Source organism: Limanda limanda, chromosome 9, assembly GCF_963576545.1.
Source record: "Limanda limanda chromosome 9, fLimLim1.1, whole genome shotgun sequence".
NCBI lineage: Eukaryota > Metazoa > Chordata > Actinopteri > Pleuronectiformes > Pleuronectidae > Limanda > Limanda limanda.
In genome coordinates this window covers 7,252,983-7,277,719 of record NC_083644.1, presented here as the reverse complement: position 1 = coordinate 7,277,719, position 24,737 = coordinate 7,252,983, and the positions used below count along the sequence as shown (strand labels likewise).

Genomic DNA, 24,737 nt, shown 5'->3' with positions numbered 1-24,737 from the left:
AAGCTGTGTCCCTTTAAACTGTTTTCAGGCTCGTTAAACCTAAATCCTGCCTGCACACTAAACACTGTAGGGCCATGACTCGGGTCCAGGATCCTGCTGAGCTGAGTCACAGTCTCCTCCACCATGTAATGCCTTTCACTCTGCCTCATCTGCACAGAGTGAAGACGAAGGGAGATGGCTTCCTCCTTCGTTAAGAGGACGAACTTTTGCCTGACGTTCGACTGACACGTACAGGACGTACAAATCGTCTAATGTGTCAAAAACTGATAGAAGAGAGGAGAGGGGCGCTCTTCTGAGGGATGTGGGACAACATCAGCAGAAATCCAACAAAATAAATGACCCACAATTCATCTTTCCAGCTCAAACCTGTTTAGAGTCTAAATCCTGGCACCTATTTCCTGTCCAACGTAAAATAAGCGGTTCTTTCTTCTAGACCAAACAAGTGTTGGTGCCAGATTAGAACCACAAAGAACTGATTCTAGATCAGGAAGAGGCTCCGTACCGGCCCTTGAACTGCTCTGGTGGAAAAGGGGTTAAATGTGTCTACTCTGATGAATGTTTGTTTCTATACTGAGATGTTAAAAGACAGGAATCTTGGCACTACTTTGCTTCTGTCTTTTTCTTTTCATTCAGTCTTACATAAGGTTTATCAAGAGATAAACGATGAGTCAAACAGAAGCGCTCCTTCGCCCGGCTCAGCCCAAATTCACCACTGTTCAGATTCTTCACTCTCACAATGGAAGACGAGTCTCTGGTCTGTAGTTAGAACAAAGAGAAACAGCCCTGTATCATATTCAATGGATTAAACGTGTGCTTGACAAGCTGGTCAATTCTCCATGACAACGTGTAACAGCGATCGTATTATTTCCGTCATAACGGCTTCTGGTAATTCACTTTTACAACACATTATGAGCAATTATTGCCATATTCAATGGGCGTGAGTTCCATCTGGCTCAATGGGCTGGAAGCTCGTCTGTGGCGAGCCAGAGGAAGATCAGCTCTTTATGCTGGTTCACACATTTTCCATCCAGCTCTCACATCAAATCAGCGCCGGGCTCAGTCAGCCTCGGCGAGTTAGTCATCTGTTCGTACGAAACAGGAAGGCCCGCGACCACGATGAACAGTTCCCCCCCCCTCCGCCGAGCGACACCATCTCATCCAGAAAACAAACGTTGTTAAAAAAGGGGACGAGAGATATCAGGCTCTGAATCGTGGAAGCCGGCGTTGTGCAGCCACTGAAACACCGGATGATATTTAGAGTGCTCTCAGATTGAAACTGTGACTGTGTTTTAAAATATAAAATAAAATGCTAATTCAAGTTCGAAACAAGTCAAAACAAACCCATAAAGAACAATGTAGTGGTACTAGCGGCATAAATACAGCAAGAAAAGATACAGACTCACTTAGCAGATATCTATTGCTAATAATATTAATGTCAGTAGTTAAACAGAAAATACACATGTTCACTTTGTCTCCATTACTTCAGCTTTTTCCTGCTCTGTGTCAGAATTAGAGATTTCATGTCCAAACCCAAACAAGCCAGAGAGATAATGAACCAAGTCCAACCTGAACCTGCAGGGCTTTCTGTGTTTCTGGGTCTGAACCCGACCTGATGTCTGAAAACCCAAATTACAGGCATGTGCAGCTTAAAACTGAATCAGAGAGTCCAAACAAGGTGACCTAACCCGACCTGAAGCTGAATGTCTTGGGGCTCGGGTCGGGTTTTCACCCTCGATTCTTCATTTCTAACATTAAAAATAAAAACCTGATGCAGTAGAAACCTCTGATTCCCTGACCTCTCCGTCTCAAACTTCATGTCCGACACTTCAGTTCCTATACTTCATTTTCACAGGATTCCAATACAGTGTGTGCAACTACGCATTTAAATGATCACAGATTCAACCGTTAAACAACTGAAAACACAGAAAATCTCCGACAGGCCTCGGCAGAATATTTAAAACAGTTTGTATTCATGATGGAGAGTTCGGCTTCACATCTGAGAAACAGTCCTTTAAAGGTCTGTTGTCTGAAAATGAAAACTTTACCTCCAGGAGATCGACGTAGCAGATTCAAACACAAGATAAACAGGAACAAAGTCGTGAATCCTGACACGCGTTCGCAAAATGAGTAAACAATCTCGACTTCTTTATAAACTGGACACGTAGCGCTCATATCAGGGGAGAGGATTACCCATAATCCTTTGCCTTTCCTGCCCTGCTGCCTTTTTGCCTTGAGGCACAACCCTCTGGTGGCACAAATCCACAAAAGAGGAAACATCCTCCTTTACTCTTTCACCCAAAAAACACCCCCCATCCCATCTGTCTTATGTCTCCTTTCCCCTTGGCTCTATTTATACTTCACATACAGTATGTTACGGGGCGAATCTGAGGGGATGATATTCACTCTTCTGTTCTGTCAACTCGTGATGGAAAAGACAAATAGCGTCCTTGCCTCCTTGGAACAAATCTGTGTTTCCTCTGTTGCGCCGAGAGAGATGCTCAGAAACATATTTACAACAGCAAACAAATAAATAATCTGAGGAATTAAAAATATCCAGTGCTGGCTTCTTTCCCCTTGTACAGCGGCCAGCAGCCTTCTTATTTACAATGTGCACTGAGGCTGCCGAGTGAGGTTAGTCTGAAGGAAGGAAATCATCAAGCAGCATTCTTAGACACCGAGAGGCCGAGAGGAGAGAGAGAGAGAGAGGAAGCTACTGATAACTAGCACTAGAGGAAAAGGTTTAGTGGCTAGTAGTGGTAGTAGTGTTACCCCCGGTGGGAAGAGGGGGAGTGGGGGGGGGGGCGTTACTGAGGTGTACAAGTCGTCCCTGCTCCTTAAAGGCAAAATGAGGACTCCTTCTCTTTCTCCTCTGCGGCGGACTGGCCTCATTGCAGTGGTGTGGAGGCTGTGGTGGGAGGAGGAGAGGCCGTGGACCGGGAGGGGGGGCGGGGCCAGGACTGGGACCTGGGAGGGGCGGGGGGCTGCGTCCCACCCCTCAGGGATAGCCGTCATCCTCCAGACTGAGAGCCACGCGCTGCAAACAGCAGATAAAGAGACGGTTACCTCGGAAGGCTGGTGATGGAGAGACAGAGAGAGAAAGAGAGAGAGAGAGAGAGAGAGAGAGAGAGAGAGAGAGAGAGAGAGAGAGAGAGAGAGAGAGAGAGAGAGAGAGAGAGAGAGAGAGAGAGAGAGAGAGAGAGAGAGAGAGAGAGAGAGAGAGGTGGAAGTGAGATAAAAAGCAGAGGAAGAAAAGAGACGCAGATTCAAGTTTAGGTGGAACGCCAGGAATTTAGTTTCTCTCCTCCGACAGCCCTCTCTTTCCCTGACCTTCCTCTTTACCCTCTCGTTTCCCACCGGCCTTGTCTTGCTCTCTCCTTCCTTCTCTCCTTCTCTGGCTGTTTCTACACATCGAACGCAGGATGCATAGAAACAGCAAACTGCAAACGTCTGGCCGACATAAAGCCACTTTACCACGGGAAGAAGAAAGAAAAGGAAAAAAGAGGAGGAAGCAAACAAGTACAAAAGATTAAATGACAATATGAGAGAGATTTGTAGAGAAGGTGGAGAGTAGAGTTTTCTCTCTCTTCAGTCTTTCACTGAGGCCGGTTGTTACTTCGACCTTGAATCTTAATACGACTCAGCTCAGCACCTGTTTTGTGTGTGTGTGTGTGTGTGTGTGTGTGTGTGTGTGTGTGTGTGTGTGTGTGTCTGTGTGTTTCTGTGTGTGTGTGTCGGAGTCTGTCATCATGCCAGTGATACCCAGAATTCTTTGCCTCCTTCCTCTACGGAGCCGCACAAAGAAATCTGTGTTACCATGCCAACCGATCAAAGCGCTACTCTCCCATCCCGCACCCCCTCGTAATCCCCTTTTAGCAGCCCCCCCCCTCGCCCGCTCCCTCGCTCGCCGACACTTAAAACCAACAAATATATTCACTAAACGTGTGGAGTGTCCTGATGACGAGTGCTCTCTGCCTCTCGGTGCACGTGAGAGCAAACCGCAGCTTTGTGCCTTAAAAAGATGAAAATCTGCATCGATGGGAAATCAACAGGCTGCTCTGCAACTCTGCAACTGTCCTCGATTCAGATCCGTGTTCCCTTCTTTCTTTTCTTCTACGCTGTAATGAAATATAAAAGCTAAAAATTCACATAAGGGACGGGCAATGCCATGGTGTTACTGTGCAGTGTGGTTTCATCCTGTGCTCTACTCGTCCTTCCTCTTCTGCGATGACTTTAGAGTCGGTCCTCTTCCTCCTCAAAGGCATCTCAACACTGAAATAACTCTCCTCTAATAAACAGATGCCACTGCAGCACACCTCAGTGTCCCTGCTCGGAGACAGACAGTCATTATCTGAGCCTCAGTGGATCTTTAATGTAAGGATGGGCCTCTGTTATTATTCTAACAACACAGACTTTTCCTCTTTCGTCTAGCGAGTGCGCCGGATAGAAAAATGTGATTCTCTCGCAGCTGCTTATTTGTAAACAAAGGATGAGATGTGCCTGTTTGGTGAGTTTTGTCAGGAAAGAGTAAAAAAACATGTCTTCCAGGATCAGGACAAATAGATGTAGAGATAAATGGGACACCAGGTTTGGGGGATGAGTCTTTGATAAACATATGTACTGTATGATTATGGTCTATGAAGGTGAATGATCATGGTGAGCTGGTGAAGGGCTTGTGTGTGTGTGTGTGTGTGTGTGTGTGTGCGTGATTACGGCATGTGGACGTGTGCGTGTGCCAGCCTGGTCCTTCTGTCCACCAGGCCGACGTGTGACAACAAACAGGTTTTCTCCAAACCCCAGCGCATCCTCCCGTATCTCAAAAAACACTCCTTCACTTCCTCCGCGGATCCTCTCATTTGCCGCTGGAGAGCATCGGCGCCCCTGAGTACCAGTGAGAGTTGCTGTCTGTGATGCCGCCCCCTAGTGGCAGCGCTATGAAGGGCTGACTGTGGCTGCCACTCACTGCTGGGTAGACGTGGCCCACGGACTCGCTGTGGCGCCCGATGTGGATCTCGTCGTCGTCGTCCTCCGTGGTTTTGCGGTACACCGGGTTGTCGAAGTTCATGCTCTTGGTGTTCTTGCGCCGCCAGTTGCGCCAGACCAGGTAGCCGCCGCTGCAGAGCAATCCGATGACCACTGTGGCAAGGATAGGGACTGCATGTGTTTAACACACACACAACAACAACACACGGCGGGAGCGTTAACACAGCCCAGGGGACACAGAGCGGCGCTTTAAGCACTGTTTCACAGACACACACAAACACACGAGTCGCACACGTTCCTCATAGTTCTGAGGGCTCATTATTTTCTGACTTTGATTTTAAAGTAAAAATGAAAGAAAACCTGAATTTGGAAGGGGAACGAAATCAAAGGAAAAGGTGGGCGAGTATCACACCCTCTTGTGTTTGATGTAAAGAAGCAGGTTCTGGTGCCACAATCCTTTGCTCTAGTCCATATAGGGTGAATATAGTATTATATAATATGTTATATAGTATATAGCACCCTATATCTAGTATTTAATTACTTTTACAGTTTATTAATTATATTTTATATTACATATTGCTAGAAACAGGAAAGATGGCTAAAACAATGAGCCTTCATTTTGCAGACATACATTATATTACATTCCATCAATTATACAGAATGATCAAAACAAACAAACACATGCACGATTATCTAGTAATGATAAATGCTTGCATGCACACACACACACACACACACACACACACACACACACACACACACACACACGGACAGACACACACACACACAACAGCACATTGATTAGACCTTTTAGGCTTTTTGAATGAAACCCCAGCAGCTGTTATTAGCATATTAAACCAGTGCTGCTACACTGAGGCAATAATTTAAAATTATAATTTTGCACTCGCCTGGGTAAAAAAAAAAATTAAACACTATCTGCAGACGGTCGGACTGAGGTTATGGGAGGAGAATGGACAGGGGGGGGGAGACTATGAAAGGATGGAGAGGAGAGAGAGAGGGTTGCGGGGCGGTGGAGGATTTGAGATAAGCTCCGTCTCTCTCCTCTCATTAGCATATCAGCATGACTGCCAAGCTGCCCTGTAGGACCCGTGTGCATGTGTACGTATGAGTGGATGTGTGTGTGTGTGTAGACGGAGAGAGAGAGAGAGAGAGAGCGAGAGAGAGAGAGAGACACACAGAGAGAGAGACAGAGAGAGAGAGAGCAGCAGCCAAACCAGATGTGTGTCAATGAGGAGAGATAAAACAAGTGTGTGTGTGTGTATGTGTGTGTGAGTGTGAGTGTGAGTGTGAGTGTGAGTGTGAGTGTGTGTGTGTGTGTGTGTGTGTGTGTGTGTGTGTGTGTGTGTGTGTGTGTGTGTGTCTGCATCAGCAACATAAGCCCCGTCTAATTGCTCTTTTGTTGGATAGGCACTTGAGATCCCTGTAAGAAGGGGCTGGAAACCCCAGATCTGCCTTTGTTCTTCTCTAACACACGCACTAAGAATTCTCCCTGGTTTTAAATAAAAAAGCTTTTTGTATCGTTTAGAACATTTTCGCTCCAATTACAGAGCGGCACAACAGCCCAGCTTCAGCTAATAAGCATGGTGGGGGCTGCTGCTCCCTGGCGGAGGAGCTGTGGGTGGGCACGCTGCGTACGGAGGGAACAGGGGGGCAGGAATCGGGGCCCGGGTGGAACCTCCAACATAATTAATGTTTCCAAGCTGCCAACAAAAAAAGCAGAATGGGGGGATTTATGTGCCGCGATGGGGGCCGGGCCGGGGGAATGGATTGGAAAGGGTTAACAGTCTCTGTGGTGGTTTTAATGAGCCGTCGAGAATGAAAAGAGGGAAAATAACAGTTCCCATAACTAATCAAAGTGTTCATATTAGGGATGAAAGAGATCTCAATTAATGCCATATTGCCACATACTGCTGCTTTAAGGTAATTTGCACATTTAAATGATTTCTCGGTTAAGTTAAGGCATGAATGTTTTACTTATTTCCATAAATTTAGATTTTAATCCAGAGCTAATAGAAGAGATTAACTTTGCCAAGCTGGTAACATGCATTTCCCCTTGTACGTCTCACCTTCATTAACATGGTGCAGTGATGAAATGATAATGTATATGGTAACTTTCCACTGCTCCAGGGCCAAAATCACTATTTTATCTCATTAATCCCTCGTTCAGCTCTTTTGATATTTCCTCTTTTTCAAACCCTGATGTGTTCTCAGTCCGCTGGGTCACAGAAATAGGTCAGAGCCCTGGATTGATAGAAGCGTGAGTGAAACGTACGATCCGAACGGAAGCATGAGCTTAATGCCACAACAGCTGGTTGTGAGTTTAATTTTTCATTTGCTGAAATATCTCTAATAATGACGACACACACACACACACACACACATTCAAACATCACCAACACGTTCAAAAGACACTTTTTTTGGTTGTAAAATCAAAAAATAAACACATTTTAAATCAGTGAAGTGGGGGTAGAAACACACGGTGGCACACATGCAGGTTTGGAAACACACACACACACACACACACACACACTCAGACACACACAGTCAAACACACACGGAGCAGCGAGGAGGGAGAAGCAGAGAGCGGAGACAACAACCACACGGAGTCGGGTACTCACCGATAGGAATGACTATCCCCAGAACAGCCACTGTGATGTTGTTACCTATGAGGTAGTGATCACTCGCAGCTGAAGAGGAAGAGAAGAAGAAGAAAGAAAAACATAAAATCTCAGCAAAAACTTCTGTTCCGGAGCATCGTCCCCCCCCCCCCCCAAAAGGCCTCGGCAGAGAGAAGAAAGAACTTTGCTGTGTAGAGCATAAAAAAAACACATGTATTTACATAATGTACGTGCAGAGAATGCATCGGATTTCACTTTCAAATGCTGATGAATCACATCGGGGCGTCTATGTAAATGCAATGCGATGCTTTTTAATGTAAGAGGAGACAAATGCAATTTCAGCAAGCAGTGAATCATGATCTGCTCAAAGGTAAATATGGATTTTAGGAGGAGATACATTAAAGAGGAGAGGTTTAAAAACAAGCTGTGGGACTAAGGACTTGGAGACTAAGGGGACCTGAACTTGACCTTATGAGGGGGACATACGTTTTCTATGTCTTCATATTGTGAATGAAGACAATGCATCACAGAGGATTTATTCTCCATGTGCTCTGTGTCCTCAGTCCCCTTCAACTCTCTCCCTTCACCAGGCCAGTGACATTAATCCTGCACCTCACAGGCCTGTTAGCAGCAGGCTGGTCATTAGCCAGAGTGTGATCAGATGGTTAGAGTGAGTCCAGGGAGGCAGATTCACACAGATCACAGCTCTGACCCTGTCACTGACTGACTGAGTGACTTAGTGAGTGATGGAAAATACAATTAAAACACATATTATAGCTCATAAAGACAGATATATAAAGAATTAACTGCAGTCTGATAAACCCACAGCCACACGCGTCCGACATCTAGAGAGGACACTTGGTATAGTTCATTCCCGAGCCCCTTATCGTAACCTTAACCATCAAAACTAAATTCCTAACCTAATTCTAACCCTAAAAACCGAGTATTCATCTCAAACATCCCATTAAAAGTGGGTCAGAAAGTGAGGACCGGCCCAACTTTCCCAACATGTCCTCAATCTGAACTAAGGTTTTCTCGAGGGACATCCAAAGGGTCCAAAGAACAGAATAGAATCTTAAAAGGAGACAGATTTCTGTTTTGTGAGTTTATTCACTATCTTAAAGTTACTGTGCAGCATGGAAACATATGTATGATATTTAGTATGTGTAGGGGCTCAACTTCTAGTTAACTATCTAGTTCTCTATGTCCTACCAAACGGAGATCAACTCCATTCATCATATCACTAAAGACACAAAGCTACAGACATACCTGCTGCAAACTTTAATTAACAGCCATTAAAAATCCTCAAATCATACAGTTTGTCCCTCAGACTGTGTTTCTGTGCTTTGGTGCTAGAAAGAGAAACTTCTCACTTCATGAATCAAACCAAGGAGCCTCATTAACTTGAGATAAACTCTGGAATCATTTCCTGCACATTGGACTTGGGGAGAAATCTCCCCAATCCTTTGACAGCGCCACAGCATTTTGTTTAATGCTGCTTAAAGATTGATGAATATTACAGCCGTGAAGCACCAGCTGTTTTAAAAATGTTTTTTCATCCATCCTGGTTGAACACGACAGCAGCCGCAGCACCGCACGTGTGCAGCAGCTGACGCCGGCAAACCCGACAGTGTGCGGCGAGTTAGAAATGATAACACATGGCCCGTGGGTTTGGAAACACGCCTCGTTCATGCCCCATTTTCTCCTCCGTGTCTGCTCCACCTCTCATCTGAAGAGCGCTTGTGGTGGGGTGAGGAGCCTGACAGCTTCACAGGGAAAACATGTTCCTGCCTCTTAGAAATTCTGGGAAAAACCCCGATGAGACCAGCTGCAGCAGCCATTCTCTTTAATTCCCAAGAAATCACTTTCTCTCTTTCCTCTTTTTTTCCCATCCTGTCGCTTCTTATCCTTTTAAACGTGTTTTTCTCTCACAACAGTCTCATTTTGTTCCTGACTCCCGTTCTCTCTGCTCCACGGCTGCACTGTCACGTTCCTGTTTGTACTTGTTCCTCTCCGGCGTCTTTATTTTTCAACACTGTTCCCTTTTATTTAACAGTTCTTAGATTTACTTTCCCGGCTCTGTTTTTCATTTCCCCGTCCTCCTCTTGTCTCTTCCCTTTTCCTCCGACTCTCACACCCATTTAAAACTTCCATTATCCGTCCTCCTGCTCCTCTACCTCTTACCTTTGTCATCCCCAAGCCGCTCACTCTCCTGATTTGTCACCATAATGAGAAATGTCTCTGATGTAAATGCAATATTGTAAAATCTGAGTTCAAACACAGTACAGCCGCTGACTCTCTTTCTCCCCAACCCAACCACTGCTATCTTCTCCTGCATCTCTTATTCTCTCTCCAGCAGTAGGGTGCAACATTCTAATAAAATACTTCTATATTAATCTATATTAAAGACATTAAGAAGTTTGTTTTATTGCGCTGGCTTTAAAAGGGCTGTGGGGCTATTAACAAACAAATCATCAGATCCACTTTTCTGGTTCTCGCTATAAAAAGAACCTTAAATTATACAGCGCTGACAATTTATTCGTTTGTTTACGGTCTATATCGTTATCAGTGTTAACAAATGCCGAAACTTGTATTTTATAGACGAAACACACCAAGAAAGATTGTTCTATTCATTACGTCGCCTGTTTCATTTAAAGTTATTTAAAGTTTATGGTAAAACTGTTAAACGTTTCTTTGTAATGCGAGTTTGATGATATCTTTTGAATGAATTACTTTATTTAATTAAATTTCATTAGTAGAGCAAATTATGCACATTATCTCAGGGCACTTTACATCGTAAGATCGAGATCTAACATTTTTTTATAGAGAAACCCAACAGTTCCCACAACACTTGTGCAACCGTGGAGAGAAAAATATCATTGCTAGTTATTTTTAAAATATTTAGCAGGCAAAATAAAAGCTTCCAATTTTGTTATTACCTATTATCAGTATCAGCATTAGCCGGAAAAAGCCTTTATCCACCGGGCTTTACTAATCCTTATGAGCAAAGTGCTGAAAAAAGCTGCTAATTTAGATGATAATGATTATTTGACTGTTGTGAGGAACAGTTTGGCTCCTCATGTCCATGTTGATGTCTGCATGCAGGAGCTGCTGGAAGAACTGAAAAGCTGGAAATACTGATTTCAATATAATTATCCCAGCGTGGTGTGCAGCCCAGCGGTTTATCATTTTTTGTTTTGCCGCTCTATCAAGGATTCCTTTCTGCTTCCAAATGCAATTTAAGTCTCAGCTCGGCTTTGTGAGCCGTCGTTGCTGCTGCTTCATTCTGCTGTCATTGTTTGTCTGGGCAACAAACTGTAAAACAGCATTTTTCTGGCACGCAACGAAAACTCGGTTGGTGTGAGAACAAAAAAAAAAAGCAGAAGAATCCTGCCACAGAGGGAGAGTGAAAGAGAGGGAGAGGGATGGAAAGAGAGAGAGGGAGAGAGAAAAGAGAGAGAGAGGGAGAGCGGCTGTCAGAAAGTGAGGATGAGTGATGAGAGGTGCAAGACGAGAACGGAGGGGACTGTCGTTTGTTAGCTGTGACAGCTCTGTTACATGCTGCTCATGAGGGACCAACAGGGAACAGACTGAGAGATCCATGAGTGTGTGTGTGTGTGTGTGTGTGTGTGTGTGTGTGTGTGTGTGTGTGTGTGTGTGTGTGTGTGTGTGTGTGTGTGTGGGAAAAGCAAAGAAAGAAAGATGACATACAGTAGAAAGACAGACGGTGAGAGAAAGAGAGAGAGAGGAAGGAGGGAAACTGATGTAAGCGGTAGTTTTCGGCTCCACGCTGCTTTAGTGGCAGGTGGTAGCTGTAGCGACAGCAGATGGACGAACACACACACACACACACAGACACACACTCTGTACAAACAGCTCGCTACACACAACCGCACATTCCCATGCACACACTCACCCCGGTCCTTACCTCTGTGGGAGAGGTTGCCGTTGCTCTCTCTCTGGATGCTGTTGGGGGCCCCGGGGCCCAGCAGGGGGGTGCGTGTGGACGTCTGACCGGTGCTGCTGAAGCTGGTGGTCTCCGTGCTCGTGGCTCTGGGGGTCCGAGCCTGCGCCGTCGTGGTGGCTCTGGGTCTCTGAGGGGAGGCTGTTGTCGTCGGGCGCCTGGTGGAGGGCCTGTGCGTGGTGGTGGTGGGGGCGGAGGTGCCGGCGGTACTTGTTGTGGTGGGGGGAGTTGTGGAGGGTGTTGTCGTGGGAGTGGTGGTGGTGGTGGTGGTGGGGATAGTCGTGCTGGTTGTTGTGGCGCTCGTTGTCGTGGTCGTTGCGGGGGCTGTTGTCGGGGTTGTGGTTGGAAGAGCTGTCGTGGTTGTTCTGGGTCGAACTGAGGAACAGGACAAAAAGATTTGACTCAGCTGACAAGCACATCATATATTATGCGATGGCGTCCTGCCGCCGGGGCTGTGAGGCAATGCCGGGGTTCAAACGCCTCAGGGCAGAAAAGTATCCATAATAATCCAATATGCACTGGAATGACAAAAGTGCAAGGTGCAGTAGTGTTGCGTCAATCGTAGCCAACAACCAACCGATGGAGCTGCTCAGTATAATTGGTCAAACTAGCCAAGATTTGGACAAAAGATACAATAGTAAGTAGCTAGTTGATGTCACCTCATTTTGCCTGATCTGCAGATCCACTGAGGGGATAGTGGCCTTAATATATCATCTGTTATCTAATATAACATCTACCTCACCTGTCCAATCACAAGGTACAACACATTGTGCATTAAGGAGAACCACTTCACTAATGTGGTTGTGAATTGGGAGAACATGAGGACAGGCTGAGCGGTGAAATAAGGTCGGAGGAATGACGACGGTGGACTGGAAACACGGGTAAGCTCAGGGAATCCCTGACCCACTTCACGTGACAGTCACACTTTTAAACACAGGTTTCAAATCCACTGAAGGAATCGGCTTTTCAATGTATCATAATCTATTTAAATAGATTACAGGGCAATGTTCAGGGCCGATACCGGGAAATACTGGATTCAGATAAGGCTATAATCGTGAAAATAGTCTTTTATTTAGATGTGGGTTTTAACAGTCACACTGGATTTTGTATATTTTATAAATACATGGTTTATTCTACATATTTGACTGACAGGTTATTACCAGTTTATCTCCTTAAATGTTAAACTCCAGGGCTGGAGTTTGAACTCATGTCTGAATATGAGAGGCAGCAACTCTATCGCTGAACCAACAAAGAAATGAACTCAACACAACCTGTCAGCAACTCGCCCAATGTTCCCAGACCTTCACCCACATGCAAGAAACCCTCTACTACACTGAATAGTTTAAAGCAGAGCATTTATTTATAGCTTTCTATTAATACTTAATACTTGAGGTGGAGAGATTTTAGCAGAGTTGAGGGTGAAGCTCCACTTAAAAAATCCTTATGGTCTGACTTCATGCCTCGTCAGGTTCCTTCAATCAGCTGGTTCCCAGTGTGATCCACTCACCTACAGCACAGCGCCTCATGTCCGGCCCCAGCTCCATCCCTTCAGCACAGGCACAGGTGTACTTGGGGGAGTGGTCCGTGATCTGAGGGGCCTTCAGACAGAGGTACTCACAGCCGCCGTTGGGTAGACTGCCCATGTTACAGGTGTCGGGAGCTGGAGGGACGAGAGCAGGAATAGAAAAGATGAAGAGGAATGAAGGGAAACCATGAGAACAGAGGTTTAGTTGTATTGTAGATGACATAGTTTGGACTGAAGACAGAGAAGCAGTTTTGGATACAGTAATTGTCATTGAAATATTGAACTTTCTCTAAGTCTACACACTGGAAGCTCCTGTAGAAAAGTAACACAACTGTATTCAGACATGAAAAATGGCTCTGGACCTTCTGTTTCCACAGTCGAAGAATGCAGTAGAGTAGATTTTCCGAAAGTGTCCAAAACATTCAGGTGAGCGGTGCCACCCGGGTTGAGATTGCAAGAGGAAGTTCAAAATGTAAACACAGCGTTTTTTGTTCACAGCTGTTAGGAATTTCAAACCTTTAACTATAGGTTGTGTCTGAAAGAACTCTTAATAATAAAGCTAGAGGTAGTTTTAGCTAGATATAATGCACATACAAATTAATTTAATAACCGTTGCTGTTTAGTGCCATTAATGCATCTTTTAGTTGTCCTCATAATTAACGTCTTGGATATTAAAGCATATTTTCATTAGCTGTATTCAACATCAGACAGAATTCAAGGAGCTGTCCTTTCTGGGGCAAAGTCAGTATGACATTGTTTAGTTTCGAGGATGCGAATGTTTACACATTCACAGTCAAGATTGTTTTGATGGAGCAGACACACACAATAATAGTTTCTCAAACCATAATGGCACTGACTCTTTTCATAAAGGCGGAAGGGGAGGTAGGAGCAGTGGGTCAATAACATTACCTTATACAAATCATTATTTTCAACCTTACGCTTATCATATTTAATATTTGGAATTTGCTAATAATGTTTGTACGTCACAAGGATGGTCAGTCTAACAGCTGTCCTGATAGGAGAGTCGAAGAGAGTTTGTTATGGTTAAGTTGGTGCAGCCAAGATGGCTGGAGCAAGACACTTTCTACTCAAGGCTGAATTACGAGACAACATCAGACTGTCAGGGTAGATAGAGTTGCCCTAGCAACTGGTAGAGTAGCGTAGGAGCGCAAGACGGAGAGCTGCTGCTATGTCACTTCCTGGATTCGGTGACAAGAGGCGTGGGACTGCGGCTGGACCAATAAGGGAGATCCAAAGTGATTTGCGGTGACTCCCCTCCAAATATTCATAACCAATCACATCAATTCTACTGTTATAACTATACACGACCCCTGCTGTTCGGGGCCATTTTCATCTTCCTACTGCTAACTTAATTAGCATAGGCTGTGATAATTGTCCATAGCTATGAATAACTCTTCATTGTATCTTTAAATAAAACATTTGATTGAACCAAAATCTTGGATCGGCTTCTCTCATTATATAGGATAAAACAACACGCCTTAACACAGCACATTGAAACCTCCGTCTGACCAAAAGCTCTCAAATCTCGTAGTCTTTCCATGTTCACATCTTCGTGTAAGAGCCCAGGGACCTGAACCTCTTCAGCCCAGGATCAAGTACTTGCACACTACTTCCTACCTACTAACCGTTTTGTGCAACATGCAGCAAAGCAACATAAAATCGAAACTTGAGTTTTATTTAGGGAGCTGTATTCATTCCAGAGTCTATTTTCTGGTCCAATGAAGAGATGCTCGGGTTAAGACAAGGGTCTCTAAACTTTTCTCCTCTAATCTCTCCGCTCAAATGAAACATTTACATGTTTTTTTCCCAGCTGCAGACTCTTGAGTGGTGCAAAAACATTGCTCCTCTTTGCCATGTGCGGGATGCACCAGAATTAGGTCAGGTCGCGGTCGGTTCTGCCTCCTGATTCTGAACGGAGCGACACATCAGAGGAACCAGCAGCCATCAGGGGAGGAATCTGCACAGCTCACGACGCACACAGAGATTTTAATAATCTGGGAATACACGCGTGCTCCGGTACAGTATCTCAGCGTAATGAGCACGGTACAGTTATATGAACAGTCTAAATGAATTTCTTAGACGCTGCACATATACCTGCTTTCCATATTAATGAGAAAAGAAGCTCTTTGGGAATGTCATGACCCAATCTGATGAAACATTTGAATTCTACAGAGGTGGAAGAAAAAGTGGGAACAGGGAAGTGAAGAGAAAGAGAAAAGGAGGCAACGGGAAAAAGGACATAGGAAAGAACGATTGTTCTTAAGTAGCAGCAGCTGCGGCGTCCCGTCCTCTCGTTCTGCTCGGCTCCGCCTCCCGTAGGTGCAGAGCGAGAACAAAAGCTTCAAAGAACAACTGCACGGATACAAAAGAAATAAATAGATAAATAATAAAAGAGGCACAACAAAGAGAGTTAGGAAGAGCGGATCTTTTTATGATGTGTGTCAAAAAAAATGAACACATGTTGATCAGGGTTAAAAGAAGATCCACGAGCCGTCATCTTCTGCTTCTCTTGGATTAATATACAGTATATAATAAACACATATGAAAAGTGAGCGAGAAGAATATAAAAATGTGAAAGAAATGGAAGAGAGGAGGCTCGTCTTGTAAACTGCCTCAGTCAAGGTCATGTCAGATCAAATCTTCGTTTAGCCCACTTAGGCCCGGTTGTTTCATAACTCGACTCAGAGGCAGTTTGGAGAAAACGTGCTGAATTCTGTGATATTTCTCTCTGAGCAAAGTCTTGATTTATTAATGAGGGAACGCAATTAGCTCCCCACTGGCACTCAGACAAGAACTGCTCTGAGCGAGGGGAGAAAACAAAGCATGAAAACATACTCACGGAAACAAATTGCTAGAACACACTGTCAAACACACACAAGTACACACACACACACACATGGAGAGACGTCAACTCCTGCACACACACGCATGGAGAGATGCACACACCTGGGCATGCAACCATCCATATAACAAATAATAATAAACACATCAGTTGACATGCCAGCCACATGTCAGTTTGAACACACAGTTCATTGTGTATGACGGCTTTGAAAGTTGTTTTTTTTTAACATAAAAAATTCAGGGTTTTGTTAGCAGGTAGTGAAACATAGATGAATCACATGTTGTAGTTCCCAGGATGTTTGGGTCTGTACGAACTATTGACATTATACTCAGATGGGCAACACTGGTTAAACTTGTTTCTGTCACGTGCAAGAGAGAAACAACTTCATTGTAACTATCAAACGCAGCTTAAACTATAAGGTCTGACTGTCTACGAGGACGGTTACTACATTACGGACCATAACGGGCAGATGTGTGGTGCAAAAGCCAGAGCAAGCACACAGCTGCAAAGTAGTGCTACACACAGCAAGTTTAAGATATCTTATGTTATTTTGAGAAAGTGTAAAAGATGTGTTAGTTCCTTATGTAACTCTGGCAGAGTCTAGATAAACATTGGGGAACAAGGTTGTATTCTTAACGATTGATATTGCTGAAACTATTTGTTCTGTTTTTATTGTATTACCTGCATTATTTGTTTGATTGTAAAGCAAACTATTTAAATGAAGTTGTTGTTCTTGTCACTTGACATCTATTGCACTTGTGTCAGACATGTGTTGCTTTCTAAGGTTTCTACGTATCTTTACCCTGTTAAAAGGGTTTTTAGTAGTTTCTCCTTACTCTTGCTGAGGGTTTAGGAAAGAGGATGTCACACCATGTTAAAGCCCTATGAGACGAATTGTGATTTGTTAATATGGGCTATACAAATACAATTTGATTGATTGATTGATTGTTTCCTTGTCTTACCTTTGGGCTGCCTCTGCTCATGAAACACCACGAGGTCCAGGGGGTTGTTGAGGTGCTCCGCCACCTTGGCGACATCCTGTCCCGTCAGTCGGTTGGCGCTGTAGATCGCCTCATCCTCCACGTCTGTCCAGTATATGCGATCCTGCATCGCAAGAGAACAGAGAAAATGTACATATCACTGAGTGTTGAACCCTAAAGGCTTTTACACACCAGGCGGGTAACGAATAAACAAATGAAAATGAATTTGCAGCGGCTCATTCTTTAGTATAATCCAGAGATGATGAGCTCGTTCTAGTGAAACTCCTTTAGTCTACAGAGATTTGTTACTTCAATATTCACTGTGCAAATGCTCCTTCTGAAAAGGTTTAATATTCATCTTCTGTGTGAAAGTACGCGTGACAAAAAAAGAGGAAAAAGAAAGAATCATCTCATCGTTCCACAAACATCTGTCAGACTCAGTGAAAGTACTTCAGACTCAATAAAATAAAATAAAAAGGCTTAATGTGACTTGTGCCGTCGCAAGAACTTCTTTTTTATTCATGAATCATTTCTATCGATAAAACAAAACCCACAAATATTCAGTTTATCAGCAAATAAGGAAGAAGAAAAGGATCAAATGTTTCACTGGAGAAGCTGGAAACAGAGGTTTCCCTGATTTCTTCACAGTCATGAGGATAAAGATGAAAAGCAGAATATCGTCTGACACAAGTTGGAAGATTGAAGATTGTTGCAGAAATAGATTATAGATTTGTGGTTAAACACAACATATTTAGATTTTTTTATAGTGAGGAAAAGTTTGTTTCCTCATGTCCGATGATGAATTTATTTATGTAACCATATCCCAAGTGATTATTTACCATCATCTGCATAGAGCTGCAATGCATTTCAATAGAATAAATTACATTTACTCTGTAAATATGTTAAACAGCAATTGTCCAAGGAAACTGTTCTGGAGAATTCTGCATGAAGATTTTTTTTAGAGATGAAAGGATCCCAGTAAAAATATTCTGCAGTGTGCTGCAGAGATATATGCACATTCTAACAATGAATGTTTAATTAAATGAACATGCACTTAAATGCACCAGCTCAGTTTTAAATGGAGGGTCTTGTTACTGTCTGTTTGGAAAAACACTGCCTCCGGGTGTTTAGTCACATTTATTTAAGTCATCGCTTCATAAGTTATGGCCAGTGGAGGCTGAAAAAGAAAAATGCATATTCTACACTTGCTGAATACTGTTTATATGTCCTATGTTCATGTTAGGAAAGAAAGTATCTCCCACGTGTGATTGATATTCCCCCAGAGAGCTTCATGAACTCTGCACATTTATGTCTCGTAACAGTTTTTTGTTGAATGAACACTGAGAGTAAACCTTGACCCAGCGCTGCAGTAAAGTGTCTAAACTGAGAATCATCATCTCTTGTATCTGACTAGTGATTTCCTGTAAGTCTGAAATAAGGTGTGAACAAAAATTGATGTGTTAGACTGTTTATATTGATCAGGTTAGTTCACCCTGTCATTTTGGGGGCGGACATATAACTACCAGCGAATTGAACGTACTCGTCGTTCAAACACATCATCGGAGGTGAAGACTAGAGGAAGTCTGTCGTTTTCCAATTTTTGATGCTGTCCCAACTTCCTGCGATTGAGCAGAAAGTCTGAACTTTTCAAAAAAAAAAATGTGATACTGCAGAAAAGCAGAGCTGTGGGTCAGTTTGACTCGGACCTCATCTCAGACTAAATGTGGCTCCGCTGGTCACAGGCTCCTTTTACAATTTGCTGTTGGACTGAAAGGTCTGAAGGTCTGAACCAAACAAGCTGGATGTGAAAGCCTTCTCAGAAAATATGTCTTCAACGTTTCATTACAGAACTCTGACCCTCAGGTGATATCATCGTGAGGCCAAACACTACCGATGGAAGACACTGGTATCATGTAGTAAATAAATTAGGACTTTCAGCTGCTGGTGTATGATTATGAGGGTAGTCATGAAAGCCTTTTTTAGTCCAGTAAATAATTTGAAGGACTTGTTTTCCATTAGCTGCTTTTCTTTCACCTGGAAATAAATGGATAAGCTCTGCAGGCTCAAACCTGTGAGGTTCCTCTCTCGTCTTTCACCTCTGACTCTTTGTTCATTCACTTTCCTCCCTCTCACACCTCTTCACATCCTCGTTGGTGACACTACAGGACGACAGGATACAAGCGCAGCGTTTCCAAGGCAACTGCAGACTGCTCCTCTTACACAGGCACACTTCAATTAAGAAAAATCACAGAAAATTATAGCAAAAAAAAGGAAAAGCAGAGAAACTGAGCTCACAGGCGCGTTCCAGAAAAAAGGATGAAGAGAGAGTGGGACTGACGAAAGGCTTCAGCAGGTCACGGTGGCTCCTGTTTGTATTTTTACCTTTCAGCTGTGACTGTGTTTACGGTTTCATCATCTCCTTAAAAGGTCGAGGACCTGCAGGGGTGCGAGCACAGATTTGTCTTGTGTGTGCGCGTGTCTCAGTCACAGCTATAATCCCTGTTCTCCGCTTATGCTGGTTTATCGGTGGATTTAACCTTTCTCTCACCTTCTCCTTTTCCATCTTTCTCGCTCCACCCCCCCAGCATCTCAGATTCAGATAACCTTTACTCATCTGACAGCAGCGTTGAAACAATGAAAGACAAATATTATCCAGGGCGATAAAATAACACTGAAATCTATCATTCCATCTCAGCCTTTGCCTTCTTTCTCTCCGTCTGCCTCCACCTCTGTTTTTCCTCTTTTGGCTTCTCCTGTCAGTCGCTGCATCTGTCGCTTTTCTCCGTCACCTTGAAAGCTTCAAAAGGCGACGAAGACCCTGAGCAGGTCGACGCTCTTCATCGCAGGATCAAGGTGAATCCTTCAGGTGTCAGAGCACAAGCCACGAGAACAATCTCCCCTGAACACATCACTTCGGTCGGAGCTGTCCCACTCTGGTTGTCATGGCGATGAGAGTAAATGGATGCTGGAGTGTTTTTACTGTCGTGGGGAGAACAGCCCTTGATGATTTTTCTCATGATTCCGTCCCAGAAGAACAAATGCTCGTCAGCCTGATGAGCTTTCGGAGCCTCCTGCCTTCTTGAGAGGAACAAGTGAAAAGCTCAGACAAAGCCGATCCCTCTCAACTTCTGAAGCCTTTGATTCTGTTTTCGGTTTGATATGTGTTCTTTTGTTGCATCAGCCCAAGTTGTAAAATATTAACGTGGGCTTGGTGTTAAATCTGTGGCTTTAGGAGACGTTGTCTGTTAATCTCTGCTAAGCTTCAACAGAGAGTTAAAGCCTTTTCCACATGCAAGGTTCACCCACACAGGTATTCTCACCCGATTAGACCTCTGCTCTGGACCGTGGGCGTGGGCCGTCACACAAGCGCAAGTCAATCGAATTTGATGGAACTCTAGAGACGTTTTCAGACATGAAAATATCCGGAAAATTCGATACTGACATTTTCCGGAGTTTTTCCTTTTACTTATGAAGAACGCAACGGGAGAATGTTCAAGTGAGATGCGATCACAGCAACGGGAAAAGGTACGAAACATCCAGGCGAGTGATGGCGCTGAGGTAGAGAACTCAGGAGGCAGGAGGCAGGAGCAGCACCAAAAGCTCTCCAATCTTGTCGCCTTTCCAAGTTGACCTCTTCATCAGTGTTCTCTATGAGTATGGCTGCTCTTCTTCATCCAGAGAAATTTGTATTCTTACTATTTCCCATCAACTTCATCATTTCAGGACGTTTTCTGCCGGTTTCTCACTTTTCATCAATATGACCTGTTAACGTCAAATCCATTGAGATAATGCTGCTTGACTGAAGGTAAATCTGATCATACGTAGTTGGAGCTGTGTGGATGCAGGGGACTTTAAAACCTGAGTCCTCCTACAGCTCAGCAGCTCATGGCAAGAGGACAAACAGTCTTTTTATATTTTTTCTTCCTGCTCGTATTTTATTTCTTTCAATCACCAGCCTCCTCTTGGCTTCTTCCTCCCAAACACATCTCATCTTCTCTTCAAACCCCTCGGGTCAAACAACGAGGGGATAAAAACAATGCAGTGATACTAAAGCTGAAGAAAGAGAAAACATTACTCCCTGGATGTCTGTGAGATCTACATTTCCTCAGGGCTTGAAATACTTGGCAGGGCGAAGACACCGACTGGAAGGGTTTGCATGTGTGTGTGTTCAGACTTTGATATACAACAGAAAGTCTATCTTTAGTAATACTCAATGTGAGATGAAGATAACATGTTGAAGACGTGTAAAACACATTATACAAACATACAAATACCTCATATCTGTTTCATGCTCATTAGAGCCACTGTTGGCTTGTAAATTAGGCTTTATTTTAAATAATGAGTGTTACTGGTCCACATTTTGATCAAATACTCAAATTTCAGAAGAAATTTCTGTTACATTTTTGCCAAAAAAACCCCATCAATTACCAAAATACTTTTATGATTATTCATTTGTTTATCAACTAATCAATCAATCGAACGCTCAAATTAGATTTGCTCCATGAAGCAGGGCAATATGAAACTTGTTTTAATGAATAGACTTCAGAGACGTGCAATTATGTTTATACTTTATGTCAAAGAAAATTACATTATTTCCTCAAGTCTAGTTCTATATATTCAGTTGTGTTCGCATATTTATAATACAGTTTATGGTTGAACTGTCAAATATAAATTACATTTCTTTGTCCAAAAGGTTTTGATAACGACATCTTAGGATTCATTGCCATTTTTGAAAGCATATAACAGATGATATTTTGTTATCAATAAAGTTTTACTCCCTAATATCAGTCGGCATTGGCCCCAAGAAATAAATAATCCAAACCTGCTCAAAAATAAATTCCAACATGAATGAGTTACATATGAACTGCTGAGAAGGATGAACTGGAAATCTGTACAGCCATCTATAGCATGCTTTTGCTCTTTTGTTGCAAATCAAATTAATAAATAAATAAAATGATCTTTTCAACATCTTCATGTCAATAACTACAGATCTGATTTAAAGTATAGTGTAGGAGTCATCCCAAACACAAGCTAACTGACCCTCCTAACCTGCTCTACTGAGGCCAAAGAGGCCAAAACGCTCCCTTACAACTTTCCCAGATAAGACACAAACAAAATGAAATGAAGAAGAAAAGGCTTCAGTTCTCCTCTCAGAAGAAAGAACCGTGATCAGTGTGCTGGGAGCAGGACTCACCGCTGAGCTGGTATAGGCTTTTTAATTTGTTCTGTATCATAACCAGAGAGGAACAAAGACCAGAGGAGCCATTAATCTCCAGGGATGAACTTTCACTGCTGCTCGAAACACTGGTTTTATTCATCTGTTTCCACACACACACGCACACACACACACACACACACAGACACACAAACGCACACACAGCTGGACATGATGGATGTCCCCTCTTCCCTTTGCTCCTCATCATCACAGTGTGTGTGGAGCTGATCACACTTCACCTCCTTCTTCTCTCTTCCCTTCCTCCTTGCTCTCCCCTGCTTCTCTTCTCCCCACCATCTGCACTTGATGGGCTCTAACAGACTGACTCACTCATGCCTCAATAAATACAACCAAATTAGTTTCATTGATTGCGGCGCTCTACTGTGACTCTTTGAGAAGATCATTCTCTGGGTTCTTCCTGCGTCCACGTCTCGGTCAATGTTCCTCGATGAACTTATCTCTGTTACTCAGTGTTTTAATCTTCCACACTTAAGGAGACTCGGTCAATACCAGTATGTGCTTCAAACAGAAACAAGCGACAAGTGACTCTTACACTTGCCTTTCATTTAGGAGTCCATCATATCGGGTCAGAGCCACACTGCTCTTCTACAGAGTCAAGATCTATTTTCTCGCTGTATGATTTACAACAAAATAAACAGTGAAAATGATCTTTCTCCACAGTTTCTCTCCGCCTGTCGAATATGTCACAAATAAAATATTTGTAACTTTTCCTGTACCCGTAGAAAAGTAAAAGCACTTTACGTTTTGTTGACTGAATCCATTATTTTTTCTAGATTTGGGTTTTAATTGTTACGGACGTGAAACTGGAAAAGACAAATATCTTTGTGCCGCTCACAATCACATCGACAAAGTCATGGTGCCCTGTGTCACACTCGGTCTGCAGAGGGCGCTGTTGCTCAGTGAAAGTTACACATAGTGTTGCTTTAATCTTCCTTACCTCAAAGACAGTGAGGGCGAACGGGTGTCCCAGGTGCTGGTGGGAGGACAGCAGGACCTTGCGGTTGTCTCCGTTCAGGTCCACACTGGACAGCAGGTGCAGCTTGGAGTCCACCCAGTACAGACGCCTGTTGGACAAGTCTGCAGAAGGGGGGGGAGGAGGGGAGTGACCGAAACCAAGGAGGAGAACAAAATGAAAGAAAGAAAGAAAGAAAGAAAGGGAGACGGATAAAGAGAGAGAGGTCATTTGAAGTGAAAAGGCCTCGGGTTAGAAGTGTATGAATGTAATGGCCCAGCAGCTACACCATCAATCTTCTTTGACATGACAGCTCAGACCCTGCGCTGAGAAAACACAGATGTGATTGTAATATTGCCGGTTGACTTCTTTGCCGGAGGAAAACAATATATATATATATATATATATATATATATATATATATGTGCCCTTGAGCGAATTGATTAGTCTTGCTGGACTTTATTCTAAAGGGTAAAGTCTCCGATGCTGTTCACATTTTGGACTGCGCCGTTGCTATGGGCCACAGAGGAGTGTGGTGCTGGGATTAGCTTGAAAATGCAGATTTCATTGTATTTGACAGAAAAGGACACAATCCCAGTATGACTTTGCTTTTTTTAGGTCTAAGGATCATTGGTGTCGTTGTTTATTTTTTGTCAAAATCAATACAAATGAGGATTTTAGACTCGTTACCACTTCCAGTTCAGGCACTTTAACTTAGAAATCGTCAACAGTGTATCAAATAGAATAAAGATCCTGACTTTCCTTTATAAAGCTTGGATTTGACCACATGCTACGGGCCACTCAGCCGAGTCCACTGAAAAGGTGCTGATCTAAAACAAGGCCGAAGAGAAACCATAGAAACCACGGAGCACTTTCCATTCAGAACTTTCCCTCCAGACTCAGACAATCATCCGCTCTGTTCAGAATCAATGTCCAAGGGAAAATAACTCACCCCCTTTCTCCCGCAGCATTATAGTGCAACTCTTTGCCAAGTCTCTCGTTTCGCCTTACTCAAAAAATAATTTGTTTTCATACAGATGCAGCGACACCTCAATTCCACCGAGTGTGGCGACCCGCGTGCGTCTCCTTCTCCCGCAGGCGAGGGCCGCTGAGAGGAATTGGCTGCGGCCGCGGAGGGAGGTGAATGGGATGATGGGAGCTATCGATGGCACACGGCGTCTGGCTTATTAATTCGGCGGCCCCGTGTTCGCTGGCTTGATTGATGAGAGCCAGACACAAACTGAGCTATAACAATAAGAACTACTCAGAGGTTGCAGCGACCCTCGAGTGTTTTCTTCTCTCCACTCTCCGTCTCTTTCTCCCTCTGTTTTTCCTTGTGCTGAATTTCTCTCTCCCTTCAAAAGCACTGCAACCTGGATTTGTTTAAATATTGTAGATTTATATCTGCTATGTTCAAAGAGACTTTTATTATTATTATTATTATTATTTTTCCTTACCCAGAGTGATTCCGTTGGGCCACTCGATGTGTTCAGACACCAAAACCTGTCGGTCCACTCCGTTCATCCCAGCCTTCTCAATTTTGGCCTGACCTCCCCAGTCTGACCAGTACATAAACCTGTGAGGAGAATATGCCAACA

General features: G+C 43.6%; 1 protein-coding gene across 1 annotated transcript in view; it reads right to left on the bottom strand.

Annotated features, from left to right (window-relative positions):
• Positions 1 to 4,849: 4,849 nt before the first annotated feature.
• lrp8 (low density lipoprotein receptor-related protein 8, apolipoprotein e receptor) overlaps positions 4,850 to 24,737 on the bottom strand; it is a 154,345-nt gene continuing 134,457 nt past the window's right edge. The window contains exons 12-18 of the mRNA XM_061078012.1: positions 24,597 to 24,715; positions 23,125 to 23,264; positions 16,934 to 17,075; positions 13,091 to 13,243; positions 11,548 to 11,958; positions 7,620 to 7,688; positions 4,850 to 5,151 (exon numbers count right to left, since the gene is read on the bottom strand). Coding sequence (XP_060933995.1) covers positions 4,850 to 5,151; positions 7,620 to 7,688; positions 11,548 to 11,958; positions 13,091 to 13,243; positions 16,934 to 17,075; positions 23,125 to 23,264; positions 24,597 to 24,715 — 1,336 coding nt within the window. The remainder of the gene's footprint in view (positions 5,152 to 7,619; positions 7,689 to 11,547; positions 11,959 to 13,090; positions 13,244 to 16,933; positions 17,076 to 23,124; positions 23,265 to 24,596; positions 24,716 to 24,737) is intronic.